This window comes from Penicillium psychrosexuale, assembly GCF_028828465.1.
Source record: "Penicillium psychrosexuale strain IBT 29551 chromosome Unknown utg000003l, whole genome shotgun sequence".
Classification (NCBI taxonomy): Eukaryota; Fungi; Ascomycota; class Eurotiomycetes; order Eurotiales; family Aspergillaceae; genus Penicillium; species Penicillium psychrosexuale.
Window position 1 is genome coordinate 5,049,460 of NW_026643188.1, and position 26,290 is coordinate 5,075,749.

The 26,290-nt window shown below is 48.8% G+C and overlaps 12 protein-coding genes across 12 annotated transcripts; 5 read left to right on the forward strand and 7 right to left on the reverse strand.

Moving 5' to 3' along the window:
• Positions 1-538: 538 nt before the first annotated feature.
• N7518_005772 (hemerythrin domain-containing protein) lies at positions 539-1,139 on the reverse strand (the record flags this gene model as incomplete). The annotated part of the gene is made up of 2 exons (XM_057186699.1): positions 539-964; positions 1,032-1,139. 2 exons carry the CDS (start codon positions 1,137-1,139, stop codon positions 539-541), a joined length of 534 nt encoding a protein of 177 aa, XP_057043469.1.
• Positions 1,140-1,763: 624 nt separating this feature from the next.
• Positions 1,764-3,285, reverse strand: erg9 (bifunctional farnesyl-diphosphate farnesyltransferase/squalene synthase; the record flags this gene model as incomplete). The annotated part of the gene is made up of 2 exons (XM_057186700.1): positions 3,180-3,285; positions 1,764-3,117 (listed from the first exon to the last, which is right to left on the reverse strand). The coding sequence occupies exons 1-2, from the start codon at positions 3,245-3,247 to the stop codon at positions 1,764-1,766; spliced, it is 1,422 nt and encodes a 473-aa protein (XP_057043470.1). The 5' UTR covers positions 3,248-3,285.
• Positions 3,286-3,623: 338 nt separating this feature from the next.
• N7518_005774 (DnaJ domain protein) lies at positions 3,624-5,360 on the forward strand (the record flags this gene model as incomplete). Its single annotated transcript, XM_057186701.1, has 5 exons — positions 3,624-3,762; positions 3,820-3,863; positions 3,926-4,019; positions 4,079-5,130; positions 5,184-5,360. The coding sequence occupies exons 1-5, from the start codon at positions 3,657-3,659 to the stop codon at positions 5,358-5,360; spliced, it is 1,473 nt and encodes a 490-aa protein (XP_057043471.1). The 5' UTR covers positions 3,624-3,656.
• A 579-nt stretch (positions 5,361-5,939) lies between these two features.
• Positions 5,940-6,629, reverse strand: N7518_005775 (uncharacterized protein; the record flags this gene model as incomplete). Its single annotated transcript, XM_057186702.1, has 2 exons — positions 5,940-6,111; positions 6,187-6,629. 2 exons carry the CDS (start codon positions 6,627-6,629, stop codon positions 5,940-5,942), a joined length of 615 nt encoding a protein of 204 aa, XP_057043472.1.
• An 860-nt stretch (positions 6,630-7,489) lies between these two features.
• N7518_005776 (histidine phosphatase family protein) lies at positions 7,490-9,070 on the forward strand (the record flags this gene model as incomplete). The annotated part of the gene is made up of 1 exon (XM_057186703.1): positions 7,490-9,070. One exon carries the CDS (start codon positions 7,490-7,492, stop codon positions 9,068-9,070), a length of 1,581 nt encoding a protein of 526 aa, XP_057043473.1.
• An 813-nt stretch (positions 9,071-9,883) lies between these two features.
• N7518_005777 (uncharacterized protein) lies at positions 9,884-11,510 on the forward strand (the record flags this gene model as incomplete). The annotated part of the gene is made up of 6 exons (XM_057186704.1): positions 9,884-9,985; positions 10,353-10,538; positions 10,606-10,864; positions 10,920-11,111; positions 11,178-11,378; positions 11,428-11,510. The coding sequence occupies 6 exons, from the start codon at positions 9,884-9,886 to the stop codon at positions 11,508-11,510; spliced, it is 1,023 nt and encodes a 340-aa protein (XP_057043474.1).
• A 470-nt stretch (positions 11,511-11,980) lies between these two features.
• Positions 11,981-13,789, forward strand: N7518_005778 (LipA and NB-ARC domain protein; the record flags this gene model as incomplete). Its single annotated transcript, XM_057186705.1, has 1 exon — positions 11,981-13,789. One exon carries the CDS (start codon positions 11,981-11,983, stop codon positions 13,787-13,789), a length of 1,809 nt encoding a protein of 602 aa, XP_057043475.1.
• A 217-nt stretch (positions 13,790-14,006) lies between these two features.
• N7518_005779 (TauD/TfdA dioxygenase family protein) lies at positions 14,007-15,226 on the reverse strand (the record flags this gene model as incomplete). The annotated part of the gene is made up of 3 exons (XM_057186706.1): positions 14,007-14,436; positions 14,495-15,074; positions 15,124-15,226. 3 exons carry the CDS (start codon positions 15,224-15,226, stop codon positions 14,007-14,009), a joined length of 1,113 nt encoding a protein of 370 aa, XP_057043476.1.
• A 437-nt stretch (positions 15,227-15,663) lies between these two features.
• On the reverse strand, positions 15,664-17,329 carry N7518_005780 (proline permease PrnB; the record flags this gene model as incomplete). The annotated part of the gene is made up of 2 exons (XM_057186707.1): positions 15,664-17,111; positions 17,164-17,329. The coding sequence occupies 2 exons, from the start codon at positions 17,327-17,329 to the stop codon at positions 15,664-15,666; spliced, it is 1,614 nt and encodes a 537-aa protein (XP_057043477.1).
• A 781-nt stretch (positions 17,330-18,110) lies between these two features.
• N7518_005781 (uncharacterized protein) lies at positions 18,111-18,819 on the reverse strand (the record flags this gene model as incomplete). Its single annotated transcript, XM_057186708.1, has 3 exons — positions 18,111-18,461; positions 18,613-18,713; positions 18,753-18,819. The coding sequence occupies 3 exons, from the start codon at positions 18,817-18,819 to the stop codon at positions 18,111-18,113; spliced, it is 519 nt and encodes a 172-aa protein (XP_057043478.1).
• A 2,321-nt stretch (positions 18,820-21,140) lies between these two features.
• On the forward strand, positions 21,141-22,953 carry N7518_005782 (putative amino acid permease; the record flags this gene model as incomplete). Its single annotated transcript, XM_057186709.1, has 4 exons — positions 21,141-21,737; positions 21,800-21,999; positions 22,066-22,646; positions 22,715-22,953. The coding sequence occupies 4 exons, from the start codon at positions 21,141-21,143 to the stop codon at positions 22,951-22,953; spliced, it is 1,617 nt and encodes a 538-aa protein (XP_057043479.1).
• Positions 22,954-23,205: 252 nt separating this feature from the next.
• N7518_005783 (uncharacterized protein) lies at positions 23,206-24,656 on the reverse strand (the record flags this gene model as incomplete). Its single annotated transcript, XM_057186710.1, has 4 exons — positions 23,206-23,501; positions 23,557-23,685; positions 23,740-24,441; positions 24,500-24,656. The coding sequence occupies 4 exons, from the start codon at positions 24,654-24,656 to the stop codon at positions 23,206-23,208; spliced, it is 1,284 nt and encodes a 427-aa protein (XP_057043480.1).
• Positions 24,657-26,290: the final 1,634 nt, after the last annotated feature.

Consider the following 26,290-nt stretch of genomic DNA (forward strand, 5'->3'; position numbering starts at 1 on the left):
ATTTGTGGGTTCCATATGACCCTGGCATTCTCGCTACATCTACCGATGAATCGGTAAAACTGAGAGTGCTTGTTTCGCACGACATAATCGCCAACAGAAGAAAGAAACATACACAAACTGGGTCGAGTGTCAAGAGTTTTTGAAACTGCAGAAGTTGGGGGAGCGTGCTTGCAATGCTACCTGGATGCGGTTAGTATACATACCAGGCAAGGGAGACAACGTGTTCACATTCCCAAGTGCGCTGTGGTGGAGCTTCCGGGAACAGTACACATTGTTAGCAGTGGTCACTCGACTCCAAGCCAAGGATTTTCGTGTAGGGGTTACCATTATCAAACTGCAACTCTGGCTTGGGATGGACATTGATGAAGCAGAAGCAGATCCCTCGGAAACAAAACATAGGTGCTTTTTCAAGACCAAATAGCAAACCAGAATAGTTCGAATTAATTCAAATGGGCACACAGATATGAATAGTCTTCAGAAAAAAGCTGAACATGTTTCTGAAAATGAAATTGACAAAACTTGCCTCCGTTCGTTATTATCACATAGGAAGCTGACGCATCTCAGCAAGAGACCAGAACTTGCGCATATTAGCAGCTCCAAGAGTTTGAACCTCTTGGTCCAAGTGTGTCCACAGAACCTTGCCAAACCCTTCCATCAACCGTTTCACCTCTTCGCGACGCATATCTTCCTCGCCGGACCGACACTGCTCAAGATACTTCTCGAGTTTCTCGAGTCCTGCATGGATCTGTCTATGCTGACTCAATAGCTCGAGCTCCTTTCGAGACTCAGGCATCTTTTTCGCCAATACGGGGAAGATGTGTTGCTCCTCGATGGAGTGATGGAAATCCAATTGCGAACAGAATTGAAGGCCCATCATAATCATCTGGCGGGCTGAAAGTCCCCGTTTTCTAGAGTTTTCACAGGCCTCCCAAAGCTGGTTCCATGTCAAACGGAAATGACTATGCTGCATGAGAGTTAGTGCTCAAGGTATACTAATGTGCCCAGGTGTCCAGGTGTGATAGTAAGCTTACAAATCCTTCCATTTGCTCCGACATACGATTGTAAGTCCGGAAATCACTCGCGGACAATGGGGAGTCGCCGGAGTCCCCAGAAGAAGAAGCCATTCTTTTGGAACCCATTGGATTGAGGATGCTTTGGGGAAGACAACCTGGCCGATGGATAGATGGCAAGAGTAATGAGCGAGAAAAGCGAAAAGAAATGGGCCGGTAGTTGGAAGAAATTTATTGCCGAGAAATAAAAGATATACACGAAAGCAGAAACTTCTGATACGGGGCCTGTTCTCTAGTCCCGCCGATTTTCAGTTATCTGAGTTCAGGACAAGAGTCAACCTCCAGAGGCTGATGGTTTCATTTCCTATAGACATACAACTTTACATACACGGGATATTCCAGATCTTCAATGGATCTTTGCCACCTCGGGCGAACCGTTGGACAAAGATCTAGTACTCACTGGCTAGGGAGATAAATCTCCATTTCGATATAAGCACTTCTTCGGCACAACCTCGGCCATAGAAAGGCCGGATCGCAATTTGACATCCGTGCTAAAAAGGGTGGGGTAGAAATGGGAGGGTTAGTCTGTGTGTGCGCGAGGCAAAGAAAAGAAAGAGTTATGTTATTATCAATACACATCGAGGGCGCCGGGGGCAGGCGATAAAATAGTAAGACAATATGCCGAAGGGGGAATCGAAAATATTAGACAGTAAAAGGTCGTAACGCCGTGGATGTGAAAATAATATAAGACAATCAAAGCTCCGGGTGTTCAAGCTGGTTCTTAGCCGGCGGCCTGAAGTGGCCAGACGTGATCTCCTTGAAGGCAAGGTCGAACCGGGCGCCCATCATCCAGGCGGCGAAGATCATGAGACTAGCGATAACGACAACAATGACTCCCATGAGAGCCATCATGAAGTAGACATCACTCTTGTTCTCGTCGTCTTCCTTCTTCTTCTGTAGCTCGGCCGCAGTGAGCTCACCAGAGACCTTACGGTTAGCGGCCTCGGCGGATTGCGTCGGGAAGATGGTCTCGATGAACTTCTCAATCTGTCCGCAGACAATGCTGATCTTCAGGAAGTTGGGATCCCTGGGGGTGTTCTTCTTGTGAATCTTGCGCGTATATTGGCGGAAGGTGTCGCACAGAACCGACAAGTTTTGGGTTGACTTATGCATGAGTTCACATGCGTCTCCCTTGGTGATTTTAATGTTGCGCTGGAAGATATCGGGGTTGCGGAAACACAACTCCATTGTGGCGATGGCCATGGACTGCGGGATTGCACAGAAGTTGAAAACACTCTGCTCTCGCATACCGGCCAAGTAGAACAGGCACTCCTCAGCATGCTCCAACGCGTTCAGGACCATCTCCGAGCTGCAGTTAAGAGCTGCATCAAGGTGCTCTGGCTTGAAGAGATCTTCAAAGTTGTCGACATGCTTGGACCAAATTTCCTGAGGCCAGAAACGTCGGTTATCATCGAAATCCTCTCGGATATCGCGGATGATATTAGTCTTCTGGAGGAAAAGACCCATTGACTTATGTAACTTAGGTCGCTTCAACAGAGCCGGGTTACCAAACCCGGCCTCGACGAAGAGGCGAGTGAGGCCCTCGCCAACCAATCCAGCGACGTAGTAGCAGTATAGATCATACTCCTCCTTAGTCTTCACACTAGCATCGTCATGCTCTGCCTTCACGGCATAGTCAGCCATGCCATTACCCATCTTCTCAGTGATGTCCTTGATGATAACCTGGTATTCAGGCTTCATGTTCATGAACTCGGTGACGACGTGGTTGAACTGAACCAGCAGCTCACGGTCCTTCTCCTCCGGCCGATTCCCAGTAAAAGTCCAGCCATCTTGCGTCAAGATGTCCTTAAAGTCCCGGAGAAGAGGTTCCTTGGTGGCCAATGGAATGGAAGTGTCATCCTCGATGGTATCCAGTCCACGGAGGACCAAGTAGAAGATGCAGATAGGGATCAACAATTCGGGATGTAACTCCTTGATCACGGCGCTGAAGCTGCGGCTGGTTTTGTCCAAAAACTGGAAACAGATCTTCTGATTCTCGGTCTCGTTCTTCTCGTTACGCTCATGGGGCGGGTTGTGCCAGACTTTCCTATGCGACGTGGATCGTTAGCTTCGCATGTGGGAATGAGCTTCGCGAACACCAAAACATACCATTGGAGAATTGACCTCAGCTGCATGGGGTGGAAGGAGTAGTAGAGAGCATTGCCGATGAGACCCATGATGGGCGGGGGAGAGGCGCGCAAGTCGGATGTTCAAGAGTTGTTGCAAAGTAGCCTAATCTTCACCAAGTGAAGCAAATTGGAATAGGATCCGGAAGCAAAGGTATTGAAGACGAGGATTAATAAAAACAAACAAACAAAAACAACAGAACCTGGGGGAACGGCGGATTGGGGGGAGGAAAAGGGGAAAAGGCCAGAACAGATTAAATGCAGAGTTTAGCCGGCACGTGACCGGAGCAAACCATGCATACAACCCCACATGATATCAGCGCCAACTTCCGAAAAATATCTTGAGGTTCTGCCTAAACAACACCCCTCCACTGTTTTTTTTTTCTTCAGATCTTTGAATCTATTGAGCTTTCATTTTCCCTCAATTCAATCTGTTCTCAAGTTAGGCTCGGTCGCTGCGATGGTTGCCGATACTGCTTACTACGACGCCCTAGGTGTGCCACCGACGGCCACCGAACTGGAAATCAAAAAGGCCTACCGGAAGCTGGCTATTGTCACTCACCCGGGTATGGCCGCATGTGACCTTGTATTTCCTTGCTAGGCTTTCTAATCCATTATCGCAGACAAGAACCCTGGAGATGAAACCGCACACGAACGCTTCCAGGCGGTATGATTGCGCAAGCCTAGGGATGATGCATGTTACACGGGACTGATATCTTGCTACTATAGATCGGTGAGGCGTACCAAGTTCTGAGCAACGAAGATCTTCGAAAGCGATATGACAAGTTTGGCAAGGAGGAGTCGGTGCCTGGTGGTGGTTTCGGTAAGTCCATCACATGCATACTAATGTCCAGCACACCGTTTCTGATTTGTCTTGCACAGAGGACCCGTCCGAATTCTTCAGTATGATCTTCGGTGGCGAGGCCTTTGTTGATCTTATCGGCGAGATCTCCCTTATGAAGGACCTCACCGCGACTATGGACATCACGATGCAGGAAATGGAGGAGGAAGAACTGGCTCAATCTGCTGAAGAGAAACTGAACATTCACGACGCAGAGGTGAAGGCTGCAGCTGGCGATCCCGCTCATGTTCCTGTTCATGAAACCCACGATTCCACGGCAGGGGCCGCACCTACAGCTGCAGCTGCCGGCCCCTCTGAGAAGCCAGTCTCCAACCAGGGCTCTGGTACCAGCACTCCTCGACGAAATTTCGGACAGCAAGCCCTCATGGACAAATCCGAAGAAGAAGCTCGCATGGAGGCAGCCGGTCTGTCTCAGGAGGAGAAGGAGTTGCGCAAGAAGGAGAAGAAGAAGGGTTTGTCTAAGGAGCAGCAGGAACGCCTTAACGCTTTCGAGGATGAGCGCAGAAAGGCTCGCGAAGATCGTGTCAACACACTCGCAAATAAGCTGATTGATCGTTTAAGCGTTTGGACTGAGACGGACAAGGGTAAGGACGTGTCCCATGCTTTCGAGGAGAAGATCCGACTTGAGGTGGAGAACTTGAAGATGGAATCTTTCGGTTTGGAAATTCTCCACGCTGTTGGTCAAACATACATTCAGAAGGGTACTTCCTTCCTCAAGTCACAGAAGTTCCTAGGTATCTCTGGCTTCTTCTCTCGCTTGAAGGACAAGGGCACTCTTGCGAAGGAGACATGGACCACCATCTCCACAGCCATTGATGCGCAGATGACCATGGAGGAGATGGCTAAGATGGAGGAACGCGGTGGTGAAGACTGGACTGACGAGAAGAAGGCTGAATACGAGAAGAGAGTGACTGGCAAGATCCTCGCAGCGGCGTGGCGTGGCAGCAAATTTGAGATCCAGAGTGTCCTGCGTGATGTTTGTGATCAGATTCTAAGCGATAAGCGAACCCGACTTGAGAAACGCATTGAGCGTGCGCATGCGCTGGTAATTGCCGGCAATATCTACGCAAAGGTATATACATCTCTTTTCCGCATATTGAGTACCATGCTAACAGCTAGCTTTAGGCCGCACGCGACCCCGAGGAAGAAGGCGATTACATGGCCTTCGAGCAGCTTATGGCCGAAGCTATGAGCAAAAAGGGCAAGGATGAGAAGGACAAGGACAAGAAAAAGAAGAAGTTCAAGCACGACCATGAGGAGACCCACGGTGGAAAAGAGCCTGTGGAAGAGACCACTCTTTGATTTCGTCATTACCATTATCCTTTTTCTTTTCTTTTTTGGTTGAGTCCCATCTCGTACCTGGTCTTGTCTTTCTTGATAGCCGGCTCATTATATCCTGGACATACATGTTGGGTTTGCTTTTTACCTTCTCACCTTTTTCTCGGGCTTGACGATTATGCTTTTTACAGCGACTGGACACTTACGGCTTGCGACGCACAGTTTGTTCAGACGGATAGATTGGACTATATACCTCCTTTGATTAGTCGTGACAGCACGGCAGCGGTTTTATGCGGATTGTATGAACATAAATGCTCTTGATAATCACATTGAAGCAAATATTAACATGGCATGACGTATTATTAGTACTGTAGGTGATATGAGAATGTCGAAAACACGCAAAAGATATAACATATTACCGATGAGACCCATTACTATTCCTTGCGAATCCTACCGAACCAAAACTGTGGTGATTATGCTGGACTGATTTCATGCGGACCTGTGTGGTACTCACTTCCACGCTGTGGGCGAGGGCGATGAAGGGCTAAGCCATTGACTGTTCGGCTGTTCATGAAGGCCTTTAGCATCACGACAACACAACTTCTATGGAACCACAGGATTCATACTCATCGGCACTTCGTGAGCAGGGTCAGCACTAGTTTGGTTCATACCAACTCCCTTCTCCTTCCTGAGAGACTGGTACCCAGCCCAATCAGACACCAAAATACCACACATGGCAAGACTGGTGAATATGACTAGGGCAACAAATAGTAGCCTATATATGAGTTGAGCGTTAGGTCGGCTCTTTGTACTGCGTGTGTATTGTCTGGAGACTATCCGAGGAACCTACCAAAGTAGCACGCCAAAGGCAATGACGGTATTGCAGTAGGAGCTTGCACTAGTAGCACCACCAAGGAGGCTGGCGAGTTCAGCAAAGCATGCTAGCCAGAATACCATAGTAACAAAATAAGTGGCCACGAAGATAGCGGCGAGGACAGTGTTGAGCTTTGCAGTTACCAAGCCCTTGCGAGTATAGTACCAAGGAAGTACTAAAGCGGCGATTGTGATAAGGATGGTCCAAACAGAAGAAAATATAAGGAACACGAGGAGAGCCGGAGGATTCACATTGACTTGACTGTACGAATAGCCCGAATACGCGCTCCAGGTCTCGATTTCTTGCGTTCCAGAATATGCGGCAGCAATGAAAGCCGATAGGCCTAGCTCGACGATAGCAAAGGCCAAGGAGGTACCCAATAGGGCATACAAGACAATACTGAGGGCCAACATAGACATAGTGAAGTCAATATAGCTAGGATATAGCTAATTTGGAGGTCTCTGCATTAGGAGTATCAAAATAAAGAAAGGAACTGCTCGAAAGGGCCGGATCCCTTGCGCTTTATGGTTTCTCCCACATGTTCATGATGGAGCTCGTAATCAGAAACAATGTAGCATGCGCCTTATTTGGAGCTTCCGATCCAGTTGATATGGAGCCGCAGGCTCTAAGAAGTGTGGTCTCGTGTCCGATACGAGCAGCCGCATCGACATGGCATCTGCACTGATCCTAATTGGTACAAGGTAAGCGAATGGGGGTTTCGGGGATATCGTATAGCCCATGACCCAAGAGTTGAATTCTTATGGCATCAAAGCGGAGGTGTTGGCAAAGGGCTGAGAGAGGTCATGTGCCGAGATGTGATGTGTTCCCCCCTTCTTTTACCTTCTCTTTGATTGCCTTTGATGCATCACCGGGTTTATACGAATGCAAGGAAAGCCCATTTAATGGCCACAGCCCGTTGGCTCTTCCCCCAGCCCTTGAAAGTCTCGTATTTCTCCTTTGTTTTTTGCCCTTGACGGCTTTTGACGGACTTCGTCGGGCCAAGCATTTCCCCACGCGGGCTTGGCTATTGAAATTTCGGGGATCACCGCAACTCAAGGATGTTTATCTTGTCCCTGAGCAAAATACAACATTATGAGGATTCCAGGGTCACATCGTGCCGGACAGAACGGACTTACGCGATTCCACGCAAGGAAAGAGATTTGGTCGATCCCCTTTTCCCCTCTCCACAGGGGCAGATAAACATGGGTAAGTCGGCCATTCCTCGCAGGAATTTTTTTTGGAAGTTTGTCGCGTGCCCAGAGACGACAATAGCATCAATATGGCGGCTCTACAATTGTCTGCCATGGCCCTGCTAGCTCTTGCGGGTAGCACTGCTGCAATGGCATCGAGCTCCACGGCCGCAGCCAGTCCCACCGGTCTCTCATACCCGTCCGGGTTTGATATGAAAACAAGCTGGGCCAACCTCAGCCCCTATGCCGATGCATCCAGTTTCAATGTCTCTAAGGGGTTTCCATCGGAGTGTGAACTGTCGCAGGTGCATGTGCTACACCGCCATGCCCAGCGGTATCCTACACAATGGCCCCTCGATGGAGAAGGCATGGAGAACTTTGCCCAGAAACTGGCCAACTACACTAAGAAAAATCCAAACAAGAAAATCGGTTCCGGACCTCTGTCTTTCTTGAACGATTGGGAGTATATGCTTGGTTTGAACACTCTGCTACCCACTGGCGCCGCCACCGAAGCCACTTCCGGCGCTCAATTCTGGAGTCAGTATGGCCGATTGCTCTATCGCGCAGAAAATGCCAATGCAGCCTGGAATGCATCACTGAATGTGTATCCCAATGGTACCGCGCGCCCAAAGCCGACTTTCCGCACGACCTCGTACCCCCGAATTTTAGAGAGTGCTCGCTGGTGGCTGGGCGGCTTCTTTGGAAACACAGGAGCCAACAGCTCATACTCGGAGTACAATCTGACTATTATCCCCGAGCTCGAAGACTTCAACAACACCCTATCGTCGACCGATTCCTGCCCGAATGGCATGGAGCCGGGTGACAACGCTGCGCAGGTATTCGCTTCGTCTCTTGTCAAACATGCCCGAGAGCGTCTTGCTGCACACCTTCCCCGGGATCTGAAGCTCGACACCTTCGACATTCTGGCGATGCTTAATATGTGCCCGTACGAGTATGCGGCACTGGGCCAGTCCTCTTTCTGCGCGCTCTTCACTGAGCAGGAGTGGCGCGACTTTGAATACTACATCGATCTTCAATTCTACGGCGACTACGGTTTTGGGTCCCCTAGTGGCCGCGCCCAGGGCATTGGCTATGTTCAGGAGCTGGCAGCGCGTCTGCAGTCTAGGCTCATCACGAGCAGTGACAGCAGCATCAACTACACGTACGATGACAACATCAAGACTTTCCCGCTCGATCAGCCACTATACATGGACATGTCCCACGACGATATCATCGTGTCCGTCCTGACTGCTTTGGGTCTGGATTATTTCAAGTACGGTCCTCATGGCCTGCCTGTCTCGGTTGCGCACGCCCCGCACCGCAGCTTTAACCTAAACCAAATGACACCCTTTGGCGCTCGTTTGTTCTCTGAAGTTTGGACCTGCCCAAATGATGTCGCTTTCAAGGATCTTCAGGTGCAAAAATACAAGAACTCTGACCTGTCCTCCAAGTCTGATACCACCGAGTACATCCGACTTGTGCTAAATAATGCACCTCTGCCGCTTGATGGTCTCAAGGTCTGTGATGGCTCTGTGAATGGATTTTGCAAGGTCAAAAACTTCCTCAAAGCTATTCCCGACCTCAACAAGGAGGCCATGTACCAGGAAGCTTGCTATGGTGACTACAACATCACCAACCAAGTGGGCAACGGGCAGCCAAGAAAGCTCTGAATGAGGATGTGAAATTTAATCTACAATCATATATATTTTCTCACGTACGTACCTACAGGGCTTGCTCTCGTAGACATATGATGAACTCCTGGCATATCCACGCGTTTCACCTTCCCTCCTGCCCTGTCTGCCTCGTCCCCATAAACAATTAGCCTAAACAATATTATATTGTTCACGACTAGCAATCTCCTCGGAACACACAGTCATAAACCCGGACTCCCTTCTTGCGATTACTCAGATGGGATATAGCCCATAGGGCAATTGATTTGGTGACGCGCCAATTGCCCGGATAGATCCGACGCGAAATGTACAACAGTTGTATTCTCATTGGCTAACAAAGTGAAAAGTCTTAGCTACCGCGCACACTACCTGAAATGACAGCGGCACAACAGTTATATCGGAAATATGGATATTACACGGTATTATAAGACTCCAATTCAAAGGACCGTTTTCATGTGTCAACGCCATATTAATTCAAACTGGAGTGGATATGTTGATGGGGAAAGAGGTGAACGCGGAAAATGTGTCCAACGATGCAGTGTCGATCACTTCGACCCAACAATATTCAACAATTTCTGTGCGCCCGATACCTTCCTTCCGTTTCAGCTCAAAAATACCGCTGTGCTATCCGAGGTTGCAAGGACCATCTAGCAGCATTGAAGCATCCACTTCCCTTCGCCGACTCGGAGATAAGTATCGGGGATTTCCAAATTCGGAAACCGGATGAGAGAGCATACCGCTATAAACCTCACGTCAGAGATTCATGACGGGAAATCAGTCGATATAGCTCAAAAACCTCATAGACTCCTCACCATGACGGTATCAGCCCAGCCTCTCGACGTCCTCGTCGTCGGCGCCGGCATTGCTGGTCTCTCAACAGCCATTGCGCTCGGAAAACAGGGGCATCGTGTTGTGGTATGCCCCGGGCAACAACCCAAGCTTGCTGCAAAATTAATTTCTCACCCAGCTTAGATTCTGGAAAAGTCCGCTTTTTTGAAAGAGACTGGGGCTGCGATCCATTTACCGCCGAATTGCACTGCTTTGCTACGCTGGATGGGCATTGATCCAGCAGATTTCGGAGGCACATTGCTTCATCAGGTCAGATTTGTCTCTTGACAAGAAGAGTGGCTGGAATTAATATTGTTTGCTTTCTCCAGATACACCGATATAGATTTGACGGGGAGTTGACATACAAGAGAGAGTTCGCTGACACTCGTCATCATTGGCAAGCGGTAGGCGAATGAAGCGGACCCAGCCAGGACGATATCTAATCTTAACACAGGAGTGGTACCTCGTGCATCGAGTTGAGCTACACAACCACCTCAAACAACGTGCCCTTGAAACCGCAACGTTGCATACAGGGTGTAGAATAACCGAGGTCAATCTGGAAGGGGCTTGTCCGTCGGTCACTCTCGGTGATGGTCGCACTTTCAAGGCTGACCTGCTCCTTGGTGCAGATGGACTACATGTATGAACACTAGATTATCAACACCGGTGTTTATCCAGCTCTCGTCCCTGTTCTAACTGTTCTATAGTCCCAAATTCGTCGGAGTATCACACCAGGATCTCCCTCCCCATACCCCGTTGGCAAGTCATGCTTCCGTTGGCTTCTTCCTACAGATCAATTAAAGCAACATGCGAGCACTGTTGATTTTGTGCGAGACACCGGCGTGTTTATTGAGTGGGCATCCCATGACCGGCGGCTCGTGGCTTACCCTTGCTCTGATAGCAAGATCCTCAATCTTTGTGCTTTTGTCCCTTTGAATGAAGTTCAGGCAGACAACCAAAGTGACAGTAAGAGGTTTCCGGGGGTTGATACAGAAGGTTACTGACAAATTGGGATTAATAGCCTGGCAGTCAGCTGGAGACCAGACTACAATTGTGAGGGCCTTTTCGAAGTTTTCACCCGGTGTTCAACAAATTATTGCAAGTGCAGACAAAAATCTCAAAGTATGGGATCTGTATGATATGGAGGAACTGCCGACTTGGACTCGAGGCCACGCTGCTCTTCTGGGAGATGCAGCACATCCGTTCCAGCCATGTAAGCAACCGAATAGCTGCAAATGGACAAACTTGTTTTGTGTGACATACACTGACAACTCGATAGACTTGGGCCAGGGAGCAGCTATGGCAATCGAAGATGCAGTTAGCATTGCCACCTTGCTCCCTTGTGGCAGCACGCCGGACGATGTCCCCACGCGACTTGAAATGTACCAAGCGGGCCGTCGGCCACGGGTCAACTTTGTCCTCCACTACACTCGGATAAATGGACGGGATGAGGATGATACAGCCGGCGATAGATTATCAGGTGTGTTGGTTTTTAGAGCCTTGGAATGGAACCAAACTGACAATGATAGCTGTGGAAATGGTGAAAGTCATGAATATTTGTTTCTCGTACAATGAGATTGAGCACTCTACAAAGTTGCTGGATGGCAGATGAACGGATCAATGACAGAGATGAATGGGAGTAGGAGATACTGAAAGGTAGTACAGTGTTGAAATTGAAGAGGTCAAGTTGATTTCAAGTCTGTCTCTCTTGAATATTCTTTCTAAATGTCCGAAAACATGCAGTTGAAGTAATATAAATCCATGCATGCCATACCGCGAGTCGTGATCTAGTTCGAGGTATCTACACGCCTAGATCAATCCAACGCAGGAGGTCAATGGAATTTGCAGGTGCATGCCATTAGCCTTCAACGCATCCTAGTTTTATGGTACGAGCTGAGGTCAAAAGCAAAAAGATTACAGTATATTTCGCATATTCTCGAGGACTGTATACAACCTCAGGCATTAATGTATGCCTCAGGCCAATATCCAGCTCGGGCCAATGGGGGCAAGTGGCCAAGAGTGATGATTCCAATAAATCGGAGGGCCCGGCATTTCTTGAATTCCTTGAACATCATGTAGAAAATGTCTTCTAGTCATTTAAGCCCAAGTCATCCGCCAGATTCATTTCGCATCAAGCGGAAGCCCCTGTCAAACCCGAACTTGCGAGCTACAGCCCATGCCGATCAGCGGGAGGCGACAGCTTATGCTGCTAGTACCCCGTCCCTTGTACCCCCATCATCACAGCCCCCATCATATACAGACCTTTATGGGACGCCAGCTTCCAGGCCTGTAACTCCAGGATCACTGCCACGACCAAGGACAGCAGGGCCAACCTCATCTCCGGCTCCTCCGACGCCTGTGCAGAAAGCATACAGCGAAGCTCGGTATTTCCTCACTGGTCTGATCAATCGTCCAACGGAATCAAACAAGCATGTCACCATTTTGCGACATTCCCATGGACTGGTCTTCTACCGTGGACCCACTACATCGGTCGCTATATCAATTTTCTCTGATGCCCCTTTACCTCCCGAACACACCCTGTGGTTGCAGAGTAAAGGTTGGACCGGGAAGACCGGAATGCAATTCAAGTCATTCCTCAATCTCCGAGATAGCTGGCTGGATGTGACTCCGGGTATGCCGCTGAGGGCCGACCAGGTGACTCCGGATGATGAACGAGCTTGGCAACGCGACATCAAGAAATTTCGAAAGAAGGCCCCGCCACGTCCGCGCGATACACATAAGCTACGCGAGACGGCCGTTGTACGGATTCCAGCCGAAGCAGGCGATGGATATTTCCAGCTAGTTCTCTGCCAAGGAGTCAAGAAGAAGGTGCTTGGCAATAGCCCCGTGTTCCGGGTGCTCTCTGCATCCACTGCCCCTAGCTCTATCCGTGGCGCGAGCTTGAGCACGCTACCCTTGGAGGTTGGGGCTATGGTTGTGAGCCTTTACGCCCAAACTGCAGCGCGAACCGTGGCAGGTCCGGCCGTCTCAGCCATTCAAGCCCAAACTGCTCCGCTTCAAGCCCAAGCTGCTGCGCTTCGTCCATCGTGGGTGACAATGACAGCGGCCCAAAAGGCTTACACGATGAGTGGTATTGAGAACCGCGTGGGTGGTATCGTCAATGGCTCCAAGGGTCCTATTGGACGATCTCAAGTAAATCTAGCAGCGCCAGAAATAGCTGGAAGCAGCCCGGTTTCTATCGATGCCGGCCCCCAGCCACCGTTTCCTTTGACATTCAAAGCTCGCTGTCAACCCGATCAAATCTCGTACCCCAATAACCATGACAATATGCCGAAGTTGAGCTTAATCAGAATGCCCGACTGGGTGACGGAGCAGTTAAGGGGTTACTTCTTCGGCTGGGCTCGATTCGACCTTGAGTCGAGCAAAGGTTGCTCGACTACTGGATGGTACCCAGCTATCTTGTCCATACGGGCATTGGATCCCCTCCAGGCGACGAGAGTAAATATGGCACAAATATCGAAACGTGTGGTCGCCATTCGCCTCCTTCAGGACGTTCCTCTCCAAACAAGCAAAATCGAGATTCGTGTTTTGGGATACCTTCGCGCTGAAATCCCACCACCCACTGGAACTACGAGCAAAGAACTCGCCGAGGCGCAAGTGGCAGCTGCCGAGGCGGCCCTGCTCGCTGATGTGTACGACGCATCTGTTGTACATGATACTCTGGCTCATCCCGCGTGGGCAGCGGAACATCCGGACCTTCAACAAAACTCGAATTGGATTGATCGCACGGTCGGGGGGTGTACTAGTATCGTCAACCGTGGACAGAAGTTGGTAGAGCAAGTTCCATTGCACCGGGTCGGGGTTCGCTCTGTCACCGATGAGCTCAGAGAGAGCCAAATTGCCGTACATGGGTTTTACATTGTCCGCTAATCCTTGTCAATACGCCCATAACTTTTTGCAGATACATAAATGGCGTCTTGTTTGTACAACATCCGATATATAATATTTCATTACTCAAGATGTGATTCCCGCGGTTAAGTTATCAGTTCAAAAAATTCAAGCCAGATTAAGTTCAGTTGATTCCCTCGAAAACCCAATATTAACAAACAATAGCAAACATGTCAAATCGAAATCGAAATGAAAGCACTCATGCCCCAACTGGTGGCTCCGAAGCCGCCAAGTTACATTGACGGAACAGTCGCACTTCGTCAGGTTTGAATGCACCAACCACGGAATGCAGCACGCCACGGTTGTTGAATAAAACCAAGTCGTTATCTTCCCAGTCATGGGGATATACATACTGAGGGCTGATGGCCGGCCGCTGCAACTTATAGACAATGTCCCGTACACGGGCCAAGTCATCGATCGTGGTTCCATCGGCGCAGTGGATACGGCGCACAGCAGAGGGATGGATCTGGAGAGCCAATTTGCCCGTCACTGGGTTTTTCCAGGTCATCGGGAAAACCATGATCTTACTAGGGTCGATAGGTGGAAGTTCCGAGTCAGGCAACTCGAGGCCTTCTGAGTGTAGACCGAGCCCCGTAGACCGGGAATGCGCTTGGCTCATCCAAATGTACCTGTTGTGATGATTAGCTCAGTTGATCAGAGCCATGGGAATACCATAGGGGATCTTACGGATGGGGGGCATATTCAATTTTGCTTGTCTTCACAAACTCCTTATCCTCGGGCGAAAGAAGTTCAAACATCCGCTCTCCGCTAACAAACGCTGTTGTCCCAAGTGGTACATCCATTGTTTCCCCGGTTCCATCATCATACAATAATGTCTGTCGGCGGCCTTTGGGCACACTCACGGCCATAAGCGTTGTCACCTGGGGCGGGTATAGGTCGTAAAGGGCGGCATCGATATGCCAGCGATAAAACCGGGTAAAGTCATAGTCCTTATCGTCCGGGATGTGATCTTTGTGGAATGTCCGGTGGTGAGGGTGTCGTAATGTGATATCTTTGAGACCCTCGTACGAATCAACATGTCCATTTCCGATCACCTGCACTTGTGGCTGGTGAGGGACAGTTTTGAGGTCAGGATGGAGAATGCTTCGCTTCGCATCAATGGTCTTGCCATGTCCATAGTTTTCGGAAACCGGGTCGAATCGCTTGGTCAGCTCATACTGGGCTTTAGGTGATAGCCCTTTCTGGTTTTTGAACACCACAACCTGGTGCTCGTAGAGGGCTTTCCGAATAGTGGCAAACTGCTCTTCTATATGACCATTAGCTTGTGCTCTTGTAATTGGCAGTAATCCACGAACCAGTCAAGTTTTCCAAATCAACACCTTCAATCTCAGCACCAAAATCAATGCTTGAGCCCGGAGGAGGCTGAAGCGGACGGACAGTAAGTGGTAACACAGCCATAGTTCTGATTCTTTAAGATTTCAGGTTCGCAGCTCGAAATCGATTGTTCATATGAAGTTCTACACGGCAGTCTTTATAGTTCTGGGCTGATACTAAAGGCAACTTGTGGGAGAGAGACGGTCGACGGCGTATACCGAACACGAGAGAGAATAGGTGGGACGATGGGAGTAATAAAGAAGGTATCACTGGCTATTTTCCGTAAAGAAATATGTTGATAAGGGCCAACTCCGAATTACGGAGCAAAAAGATGTTGAGTTATGAATTGCTATTGGATGTTATGGGATATTCGTATGGTGATAAGGCGGGTGAGTGGTTACAGCACACCCGCTTGGATATTTGATACGTCATGATATTGACAAACAGTACAAACATGGCAAACCTGGCAAACCTGGCAAACCTGGCAAACATACTCTCCCCCCTAGAGCTCCTATTATGTGTTACCAAAACTTCCACCAAGGCCGTGGCTTTGGTGGCTGCTCAGCAGCAATAATTTCATCCAAGCCCGTGTGCATGTCAACTTCTTCTGGGCGCCATGCCCATGGATCACTCCAATACAGTGCCCGGTGTCCAAAGTAAAGAATCAGGAAAGCAGGAATACCAATGTATGCGGTGAAAAAGTTGCTCACAGACCATTCCGATGAGAAGAACACTGTGAACCCATTTATGAGCGCCATCAGAGTGGCACCCGCCAGGCCAAAATAAACCCCATACGGCTGCATCTTTGATTTGTACGGTTGTTCAATGCCCTGTGCTTTGACAGCTTTGCGGAAACGGAGAAACACCACGGAACAGCAGATCCATGAGATGAAACCAGAAGTGTTGGTGAAGTTGACGAACCAGTTGAACACAATCGAACTGGAGTTGCTAACGGCAAGATAAGCCAATGCCGAGAAGCATGCCGAAACCGAAACAGCCCAGTACGGGACACCCCATCGGTTACATGTCTTGAACACATGTGGCGCGTTGCCTGACATAGCCAAGGAATAGAGTGACCGCGAAGACATATACAGGAAGGAATTTCCTGCGGACCAGGCGGATGTCAAGACGGCAGCGTTCACGATGTGGTCTAAAACGGGGATGCCGGCGTTCTGGATGCCGATCACGAATGGTGATGAGCTTACCGTGCCGTCGCTCTTGGTCAAACGACTAGCATCGGATGGGCATATAACACCAATGGCTAGTACACCAAAGATGTAAAAGAAGATCAATCGGTAAATGTATCTCCTGGCTGCCCGGGGTATATTGCGTCGAGGGGACTCCATCTCACCCCCACTGATCACAATCAGCTCTGGGGCGAAAATGAACGCAATGGCGCTGGATACTGTGCATTTCAACAAGGCCACGAACCGGCCCGAATCTCCCGTTGCGAGATAGGCGTTGAATGGACGCGGATTATTCCAATAATGAAAGCCTAGTCGCTGACGACTGGGTCCACCACCCCAGAAGAGGATGAAAGATACCATCAACAAACCGATCAGAGTGATGATTTTCACCCCGGCGAACCAGAACTCCGACTCGCCGTATACTCGCACAGGCATAAAGTTGAGCGCGACAATAACGACCATCATGACTGTGATCCACACCGCGATATTGATCGATCCATTCTGGTCCCAGTATCCAATAACCAGTCCGGCAGCTGTGATCTCGTACGGCACCAAGATTCCGAGAGAGTACCAGTATAGATATCCCATAGCGAAACCCATACTCCGCGACACATAGCGGAATCCATGATAACTCATTGTTCCACCATGTACCGGAAGATAGGCACCTACCTCAGCAATAGCCGTGACCAAGCCATAAACCATGGCTGAGATGAAGAGATAACCCAACAGAAGCGATGCGGGGCCTCCAATGGCCAGGGCTTGGCCGGAACCCACGAAAAGCCCTGACTTATGTGAGTAATCCTTTTTTTTTTTCATGTCGCACTGCAGACTTACCTGTTCCGATCGTGCCTCCGAGGGCCATTAACTGAACATGGCGATTCTTCAACCCACGTTTGGTTGTAGTTACATAACGATCATCGAGCAGGTCGGCTTCGACTAAAGTTCGAAGTGCTTTGCCCTTCTCGCTGATCGGATGTTGATCACCCTCTATTGGTGCCATCTTGTGCGACAATGAAAGCGGAAAATGCTGGATAAAATTGAAATGCTCGACAGGAATCTATGCCATATTTAAGAGTTTTTTCCACAGCGCATTTCCATCCCGTCGTACAGAGACCCCCAGCCGCGCCATATTAAATCGCTATATCTCTGGACAATGACTGGTCAGTAGAGGGGTCCGTGGCCGCCTAATGGCCGTTAGGCCTGAACAAAGGTACAATCCTGGGGTAAGCCACTAGACTTCCAGCCGGAGATATGACTGCAAAATCATACGAAATGCGTACAACATATTCATTATTGCAGCTTACATCCCGAGTTTTCTTTTCCACGGTTAGTGCCCATACTTGCATAATCAACCGGAAAGACCTCGATGGTTGAGATTATTAGAGGACAGCAAAAGCTGGGATCCGTGAACGGCAGAATGGAAAAATGATCTCTCGAACTCCCTGATAGAACACGGGCAAAAAATGGCGCCCTGAGTAACAACACCACCGGTCCGGTGACCAGTCCACGATACTATTGGCCGCGAATAACCGACAAGGAAAGAGAAAAGCTGGGCCAAGAGACTGGGCAAGAGACCAGATAAAGAGTAATTAAATAACCTCGTATCAGAAAAGGACGGGCAAGGTTAAATAGGAGATAAAGTTAAGATTGACTAATCAAAGGCCAGGGCACCTTTCAAGGTTTTGTTATTGCATGACATTCATTTTCCGACGCTGAAACTTCCTGGATGTAGGAAGATATCGAAGAAATTATGCAAGAATTATGCGAGAATTGTGCGAGAATTATGCGAGAGCGATCCCCTGTTCACAAATCGAAGTCCTTGGGGCTTGTCGACCGTTAAGCTTCCATGCCGGACTTCTTCCTGCCCGCACTTGAAGAAGAGTAACCACGGTGGCGGGTACAACATCCACAACTTCCCGTACAGTGCATATATCGAACTTTACCAGAAGGCTCTCGAATGGTGTGCCAAGATCGTCTACAGCAACCACACTCACGAGCGCAGCAGCCGCCACGAAGTTGGCAGTAGATCTGTTCGATATTCCAGAGCTGTTTGGGTTTGTGCCGCAGATTTTTTGCATATCGATGGACGAGGCATCCCGATGGCTTGCGCTCAATGAGTTCTGCCATTCGCTCTAGGTGTTGGAAGTATTCAATATTCAGTAGCATGAGTTCGACATTGCACCCCTGAAGCTTTTTCAAGGTGGAAGGTTCTGGCGGGGTTTCAACCTGCACTTGGGTTTCAACCTGCACTTGGGTTTCATAGTTGCGATATGTTGCACCAACATACATTTCCCGTTGGATGATATTGTTAGCCCGTCTTGTCTCCTGGCGATGTTCAGATATCCAGTCGAGTTGGATCTTGGCCTGTTCTGCTTCTTGGAGCTCTTGTATCAGCAGTTTGAATCTGTTAGCTTAGATCTGACCGTGATATTTGGCTTTGAGATGGTTGGTGGAAGTGGCAATAGAGGAAAATATATTATTCATTGTCATGGTGAGATAGGGAAATGTTGATAAAGCGATGTTGGAGGCTGGATAGAGTACATTAGGAGGAACGACTTTGGGATAGGACTTTTTCAACGTCGGCGCTCAATTAGGAAACCGACGTCATTTTGATATAGCATGAATTTGTATAGCTATACCGCTGTACAATCATGGATTTACAAAATATAGATTAAGTTAACGCTATCAGGACCTACGTGGAGAATCACATCCAGAGCTTATAGGGGGTAAGTATTTTACTTTACGAGATGGGATTGCTCTGTATCTTGGACTTCCCAGGCGAGCTTTTATCCTTGCAATACAATGATGGATTTTCAATGTCGTGCAAAGAGAGTCTATGTACTCCGTATATACTTCAAGCCCCCGGCTTCCCCCACAATTTTCTCCCTCATGTCAAGATCCCCACATCCCCCACCGCGGACCGAGACGAAACCTTCGACATTTAGAGTCCGGATCTACTATTGTTCGAAATTTACAACCCAGTCTGTGTAAAAGACCTATTCTCTGTATTTGATTGCCCATCCAAAGCTATAAGCATGGACACACTCGTCTCCACCTGCCCCGAGACCGACATGAAGCGCACATATCCGACCGTCCCAGTAGTTTGACGTCGTCATCCATCTGTTTCACTGAAGCAAAAGGTCCATATCACCTAGGGCGAGATTCCTAGCGCATGCAGAAATGAGTCGAATTGTTGAAGAGTTGAGTTGTGCTCTTAACCTGGGCACTTTATAAATTAGCGACCGCAGGGTAGAATCTGATATGGCTTTGTACGGTCTGTATCTGGCGAGGTATCTCTGTACACTACACGACCAACGGGTCCACCCTGGGAAGCCGTAATAATGATGGCTCACAAGTTGCATACGTCGCCTGTATGATTGTGATGGTTGACATAGACGAGATACTGGAAATAGTACTTTTGGGGTGCATGGCACGCTTGGCAGCAAGCCATGGACCTGAACGGGCGCCAGAGGGTTGACTTCAATGGAATTCCTCGCACAGTGCCAGAAGGTGTGGAATGAATAATGTCATGCACGTTATGAAGGCCCACGAAGATGCGGAAATAATATCAGCATTCAAAAGCTCCGAGGTCCGACACCTTAGGCATCCACAATGTCGCTACGGAGTAGTGCCACCCGTTTGTTGCGACCATGGATAACTATGCGTACCCCGTATGATGTTAAACATTCTCTCGGCCCCATATATGTGGTGTTTTTCATTGGAAGGGAATTAGAAAGCGCGCACTTTGATTTCTGCCTAGACTTTTCAGAAGGTGAACTCTCAGCATTCCAAGTTACCATCTGATTTGTGAATTTTGAAAATTGCCATACTTCTTGCCCCTGCGGAGTACACCGTAAGAATTGAGTAAAAATTTGCAGCCAAGATAGCCGTGACCAATGAAAGATTTGCGCCGAAAGCCTGTGCCCCCTTTTAATTGAGGCTATCTCTATACTTGCGGGATGGCCTGTGGGAACACGGCTGATATCGGGAAGCAGGTAGAATCAGGGGGATCTTTTAACTGTATACGGAGAAGGTATTACGGACGTCAATTCTGGTTGCTATCTGAATCTGGTCCTCTAATGCCTATATTGTAGATACGAAACATCCAATATTTAAAATCATGAGGTTCTCATTTGCCTGACCATTTCGGCTCTGGCAGAAGTTGGCACCTCCAGCGCCTCCGACATCATGTCAACGGGTGGTTCCACACTAAGGACTCCGTATTTGTATAGAGTTAGAGGTGAGACAACTACGGAGTAGTACCTTGGTAGGTCAGGGGATGTTGACAGAATATCCAACCCGTTAACCCCAGCCCTATATATGTACTCTTAGTTAGGGCTCCGTCTGGTCTTTGTCAGCTCGGAGACCACAACCCCGGTGTTCCTTCTTGAAAGCTTCGAAACAAGGACCGCACTAGTCGTGTTTTGGATTATAGAAGCAGTCTGATTGGCCGTGCCAACAATCTCCCTGTCCCTCCACGCGCATTGACTGGCTCAAAGTTAATCGCGCTCGTGTCCTGTGGATGCGGGTGGGGATTGGGTGGGGTCTGGTGGGTCGATGTGGATCGGAGTGGATTTCATTCGCCTTGCATTAAATATGCCGGTCATATTATTTCTTTTGGGTTTTTTTTCCATGTTTTGCCGTTGGAGTGGCGCTTTTCTTTTTTTTCGTTTTTTCTTTATTTGCTGCCTTTTTGTTTTTATATTTCTTATTTCTCTCTTGTTCCCATTCTCGAATACTGTCCCGATTATATGTAACCAATCTGCACCGTATGCAGATCCGAAACCTATCGCAATAACTTCATTCTCTCTATGGCTGCCGATGGATTCAGTCATCCCTCCGGGGTGACCGTCGAACAGGGTGTGAGCACCACCAATGCGGATCGCACCCTGGAGGACATGGGATACAAGCCTGAGATGGCTCGCAATCGATCGATTTGGCAAGTTACCTTTATGTGCTTCATTCTCTCTTCAGTGCCCTATGGCTTGTCGACCACTCTATACTACCCACTCGTCGCAGGTGGGCCGGCCAATGTCATCTGGGGTTGGGTGATCATCTCTTTCTTGATTCTCTGCGTGGCTATCTCATTGGCGGAAATCACTTCGGTCTACCCGACTGCAGGTGGTGTATACTATCAAACCTTTGTCTTATCGCCCTTGTGGTGTCGTCGCATTGCGTCGTGGATCTGTGGCTGGTCCTACGTCGCAGGAAACATCACCATTACCCTTGCTGTCAATTTTGGAACTGCCCTGCTCCTCGTGGCCTGTCTGGATGTTTTTGAAAAATCACCGGGCGTCGGAATCACCGATGATTTCCAGGCCTGGCATATCTTCCTGATCTTCTTGGCCATTACCTTCCTGACGCACTCCATCTCGGCGTTTGGCAACAAATGGTTGCCGTGGTTGGAGGTATGTGTCGCACGTGCCCCTTTGCCCCGTGGGGTAATCATACTGATGATCATCATTTCTAGACATTCGCTATTTTCTGGACTATGGCCGGTCTACTCGCCATTGTCGTCTGCCTGTTGGCTGTCGCCAAGCAAGGGCGTCGCAATGCCGCATGGGTTTTTGGTCACTTTGAAAGTCAAGCTGGGTGGCCCGCGGGATGGTCGTTCTTCATTGGTCTCTTGCAGGCTGCCTACGCCACATCGGCGACCGGCATGATTATCTCGTGAGTCTTGGCACTTTGAATTCTCCAAGTCGGCTGTTCCACATGCTAATATATGGTCTCTGTTAGTCTCTGCGAGGAGGTCCATGAGCCCGCCATCATGGTCCCCAAGGCCATGGTCGGAACCATCATTATCAACTTTATCGCCGGTCTCCTCTTCTTGATCCCCGTCTGCTTCGTGCTTCCCGATCTCACATACCTGGTCAATCTGGCTTCGGGCCAGCCCACCCCCGCCATCTTCAAGGCCGCCATTGGCAACTCGGCTGGTACATTCTGTTTGTTAATTCCTCTGCTTGTGCTGGGCATCATTTGCGGTGTCGGTTGTGTTACCGCCACCTCTCGCTGTACTTGGGCCTTTGCCCGCGACGGCGGCATTCCCGGATCAAAATGGTGGAGCACTGTCAACAAGACCCTTGACATTCCTTTCAATTCTTTATTATTGGGAATGGTCGTGGAAATCCTTCTCGGTGTGATCTACTTTGGCTCCACTGCTGCGTACAATGCCTTTTCGGGTGTTGGTGTCATTTTCTTGACCATGAGCTATGCCTGCCCGATCGCCGTCTCCCTGATCTTCCGTGGTCGAGAGGATATTAAGAACGGTAGCTTCAACTTTGGAGTCTTTGGCCTGATCGCTAACGTTATTGCTCTTGGTGAGTTGCTTTAACAAAACCATCTGTTACATTATATGGATTTCAACTAACCGCTTCAACTATCATAGGCTGGAGTCTTCTTGCAATTCCTCTTTTCTGCATGCCAACGCTTACAACTGTCACCAAGGAGAGCATGAACTATGCCTCTGTGGTGTTCGCTGGCTTCATTGCTATCGCTGCCCTCTGGTATGGTGTCTGGGGCTATAACAACTACCGCGGGCCCCCTACCGACGCTGTGGAGCAGGATGATACCTCCCCTGAACCTTCAGCCTACTCTGAAGTCACCAAGAAGGAATCCAGTCATTGAAACTGTCTTTCGATAGCGACATCAAGCCCTTTATACCCTCTTGAAGCTAGCCCAATCTAATTAATTCTAGAAAAGCACCGAGTTGCATGTACATATGTATAAATACCCCACATCAAAATCGTTATTTCTGCTGAGTTGCATATCATAATCAAAAATCTTGACAAAGAGCATACAATTCATAGTGCTTGTTTAGTAGAACAGTATATCGGTGCCGGCTGATGACATGGATTTGTATCTCTTTCCGTGCTCCATCTAGGAGTCAATGGCTGTGACGTGGTCCGTCACCAGGCAGGTAAAGTCACTAGTGCCATAGTAGAAGGTGTTTCCATCATCGGCCGATTTTCCCGAGCTCAGCGTGTCTCCATACTGCCAGTAGAGATCAGCTGCAATTCCAGTGGTGTCCAATGCTGTCTTCTGCCATGGTGCCTCAATGCTACAGTGATCGGAAGTAGCGCCGTACTCTTCAAAGAGACATGGCTTGCCAGCTGCTGCACAGGCGGCTCCGTGGGATGTGATCCATCCATTGCCCCAATCATTAGTGGTTCCCCCTTGTGCGAATACATTAGCCCTAGACCAAGGGTAATGGGAAAAGGATATACATACAGCTTGTGGGGTAGAGATGGAATGTAGCAAAGTCGATGGTATCAATCCCTAGATTCATCGTAAAGTTCAAACCCTCGCCGTAGCTGTAGGGATAGCTGCCATCAGACCCAGTGTCCAGTCCGAAGCCTTCTATAATATGAGTTAGACAATGGATGATGGGAGAGATATCACGGGCCTAGATACCATCGCCAATGGCAACCATATGCTTCGAGTCTAGAGACTTGATATAGGCACTGGTAGACTGGATCCAGTTGTAAAGAACCGAAGTGTCACAGCCATTGCAGCGGGGCTCATTGGCCAACTCCCATGCAAAGACGGCAGGCGAGTTAATATACCGGGAAACAACAGCTTTGATGTAAGCCCGGTAGGCCGTTTGAGCTGCAGTATTTGTATACCAGGTTGTCTGGCTGCCACCGAAAGCAGTAGCATAGGCCGCCATACCTCCATAATCCGACCAGTTGTTGACAAAGTTGATGACAAGTTTCACATTCCGTGCCTCGGCGGAGGTAACCACATAATCCAGGCGCTGTAGGCCATCTGCACCGGTGTTGATAGTGGCAGTTCCATCTTTGAGTAGTTGATAATAAACAGTCCCCGAAGATGGAATAGTGTTGACATCGTTGAATCCCCAAACTCGGAGAATTCGGAGCCCAGATTCATCCATGTGGTCGAACACAAGATCCACATCGTCATTGTTAGTGAGGAAGCCAATCCAGTAGGAATTGGAACCGGCAAAGTAGCTTGTCTTTCCATCAATTTCAAATTCTAGTCCATTTATAGTGGGAAATCCCGCCCCACTAGTACTAGTGACGGTTGCCTTTGTTGTAGCCGTCGTTTTAGTTGTACTTATCGTTGCCGATAGAGTAGTGGTACCACTGCCAGAATCTGGAGTTTTCCGTGTCAATCGACTGAACAACATTGGAACATATCTGAGCACACTTACATTCGAGGCACTGGCTAAACCAGTCATTCTGATATTGGCAAGTCCAGCCAGAGACACATGTTGTGGAGCCAGAATAGCCGGTTCCGCCACATTGAGCGTAGGGAGCAGCTTCGGCAGAGACCAGACTGGTCAATGATAAGATTGCTAGTGTTTTCATAATGATCCTAGGGTTCGCAGTGCACTTGTTGTCTGGCTTTGAATGAGTGAATGCATATATATATCTTGGGGATCGAGGTCCAAGACGGGGATCAACTTCCGCCTTGGATTAGGGAATCAAAATTATTCCATCGACTGAAGGAATATATCAGGCCACGGATTGCTCCCATCGAGCTTATGGCGCAAGCCTCCCGTGTCGTCCTCGGAATAAGTGAGGCGGTAGTCCGCTTGCGATATACCAATGATTCAGCCTTCGAGAGACCGACGTCTATGAGCCAACCCACTTGCATATGCGGGGTATCTAGAACTGGATAGACCAAATGCAACTGCGGGGAAAGTCCGGCACCAATTCAAACGCGGAGAAATTGCCACGCTTGTCTCAATTGGTCAAGGCGTTTGAGCCGCTGTACCTGGGAGATAAGGAAAAGCCATGCCGGAATTTGGGTTGTGGATGCATTGGCATGTGTTATGGGTTTGAGCTTTAGGCGCTATTTACGCCATTGCTGTTGCCAAAGTGATATTGGGTACCTCGGAGTAATGTTATGAATACATACGGAACACGGAGTACTCCGTAAACAGATCCTCAAATTAATGCAAATTACATAAAATTATGAGGCTAATGTAAATTACGTACGAGATTATCAATTCAATGAAAATTACAGTCAAATAAAAAAAAGAATCGAAAATTCTTCAATGACGTAGGACGTAGGGTAACGGGTGTGGCGCCTCCGATGCCCGCCACTGACGACCTCGGAAGTCGGCATCGGGAAGGCGCACAGTTGACGCCGGGGTCTTATGTAGTATACAACTGGGGCACACATATTTATTAAAGTCCTAGAGTTGATAGAGGTCACTGCATGGTGTCATGTAGCATATATTATGGATTAGGACACATTAGAAGAATTAATAGTGACACAAATAAAAGTGGAAGAAAGCATTCGAATTGAAAATGGTTAACTAACTTAAAGGTAGGCTTGATATTATGTAAGACCCCGTAAACCCGCCCACGGACCCCCGCATCGGGATATATCAACATGAGGATGCCGATGTTTATTTTGCCGATGTTTGGGATTGATAGTGGGATTAGGCTTTATTTATAAGCTTTTAAACGGAGGAGATGGGCATTTGTAAAGGAATAATGTTATTCTAGTGAAGTAGTAGTAATATCTCAGGTTGGTGCTCCTTAGCATATCCCCAGACTCCGCATTTCCCCTAACCCCCATGTCTGGAGATAATTCTCTTATTTTCACCGGCATACCGATTAGGAAATGAATTTCTCTTCGATCCGGAGAGAACCCGAGGGCCTGGGGTTAGCCGGGTTTTCTATTTGACCCACTGTCCATGGATGATTTCTCCAGATTCAAAATTTATCGCCGTATCCAGCAACTGATGTACAGTCTCTTTCTCGGCCCCGACTAAAGTATCTGATCCCGAATTAGTTCGGCACGGCCTTGGCCTATAAGCTTGAATCCGCCACTTGCCGGCCTATGCCGACCACATCGGCTATCCCACTTGGAATCACTGGAACCTGCCCTGTATGGCTTTCTCCCCTGGTGGGGTGGCTGTGCGAGCCGTCTGCTGCTGCATTGTTGACTGCCATCCTACCTTACACTACGAAGTACTACCTAGCCATGA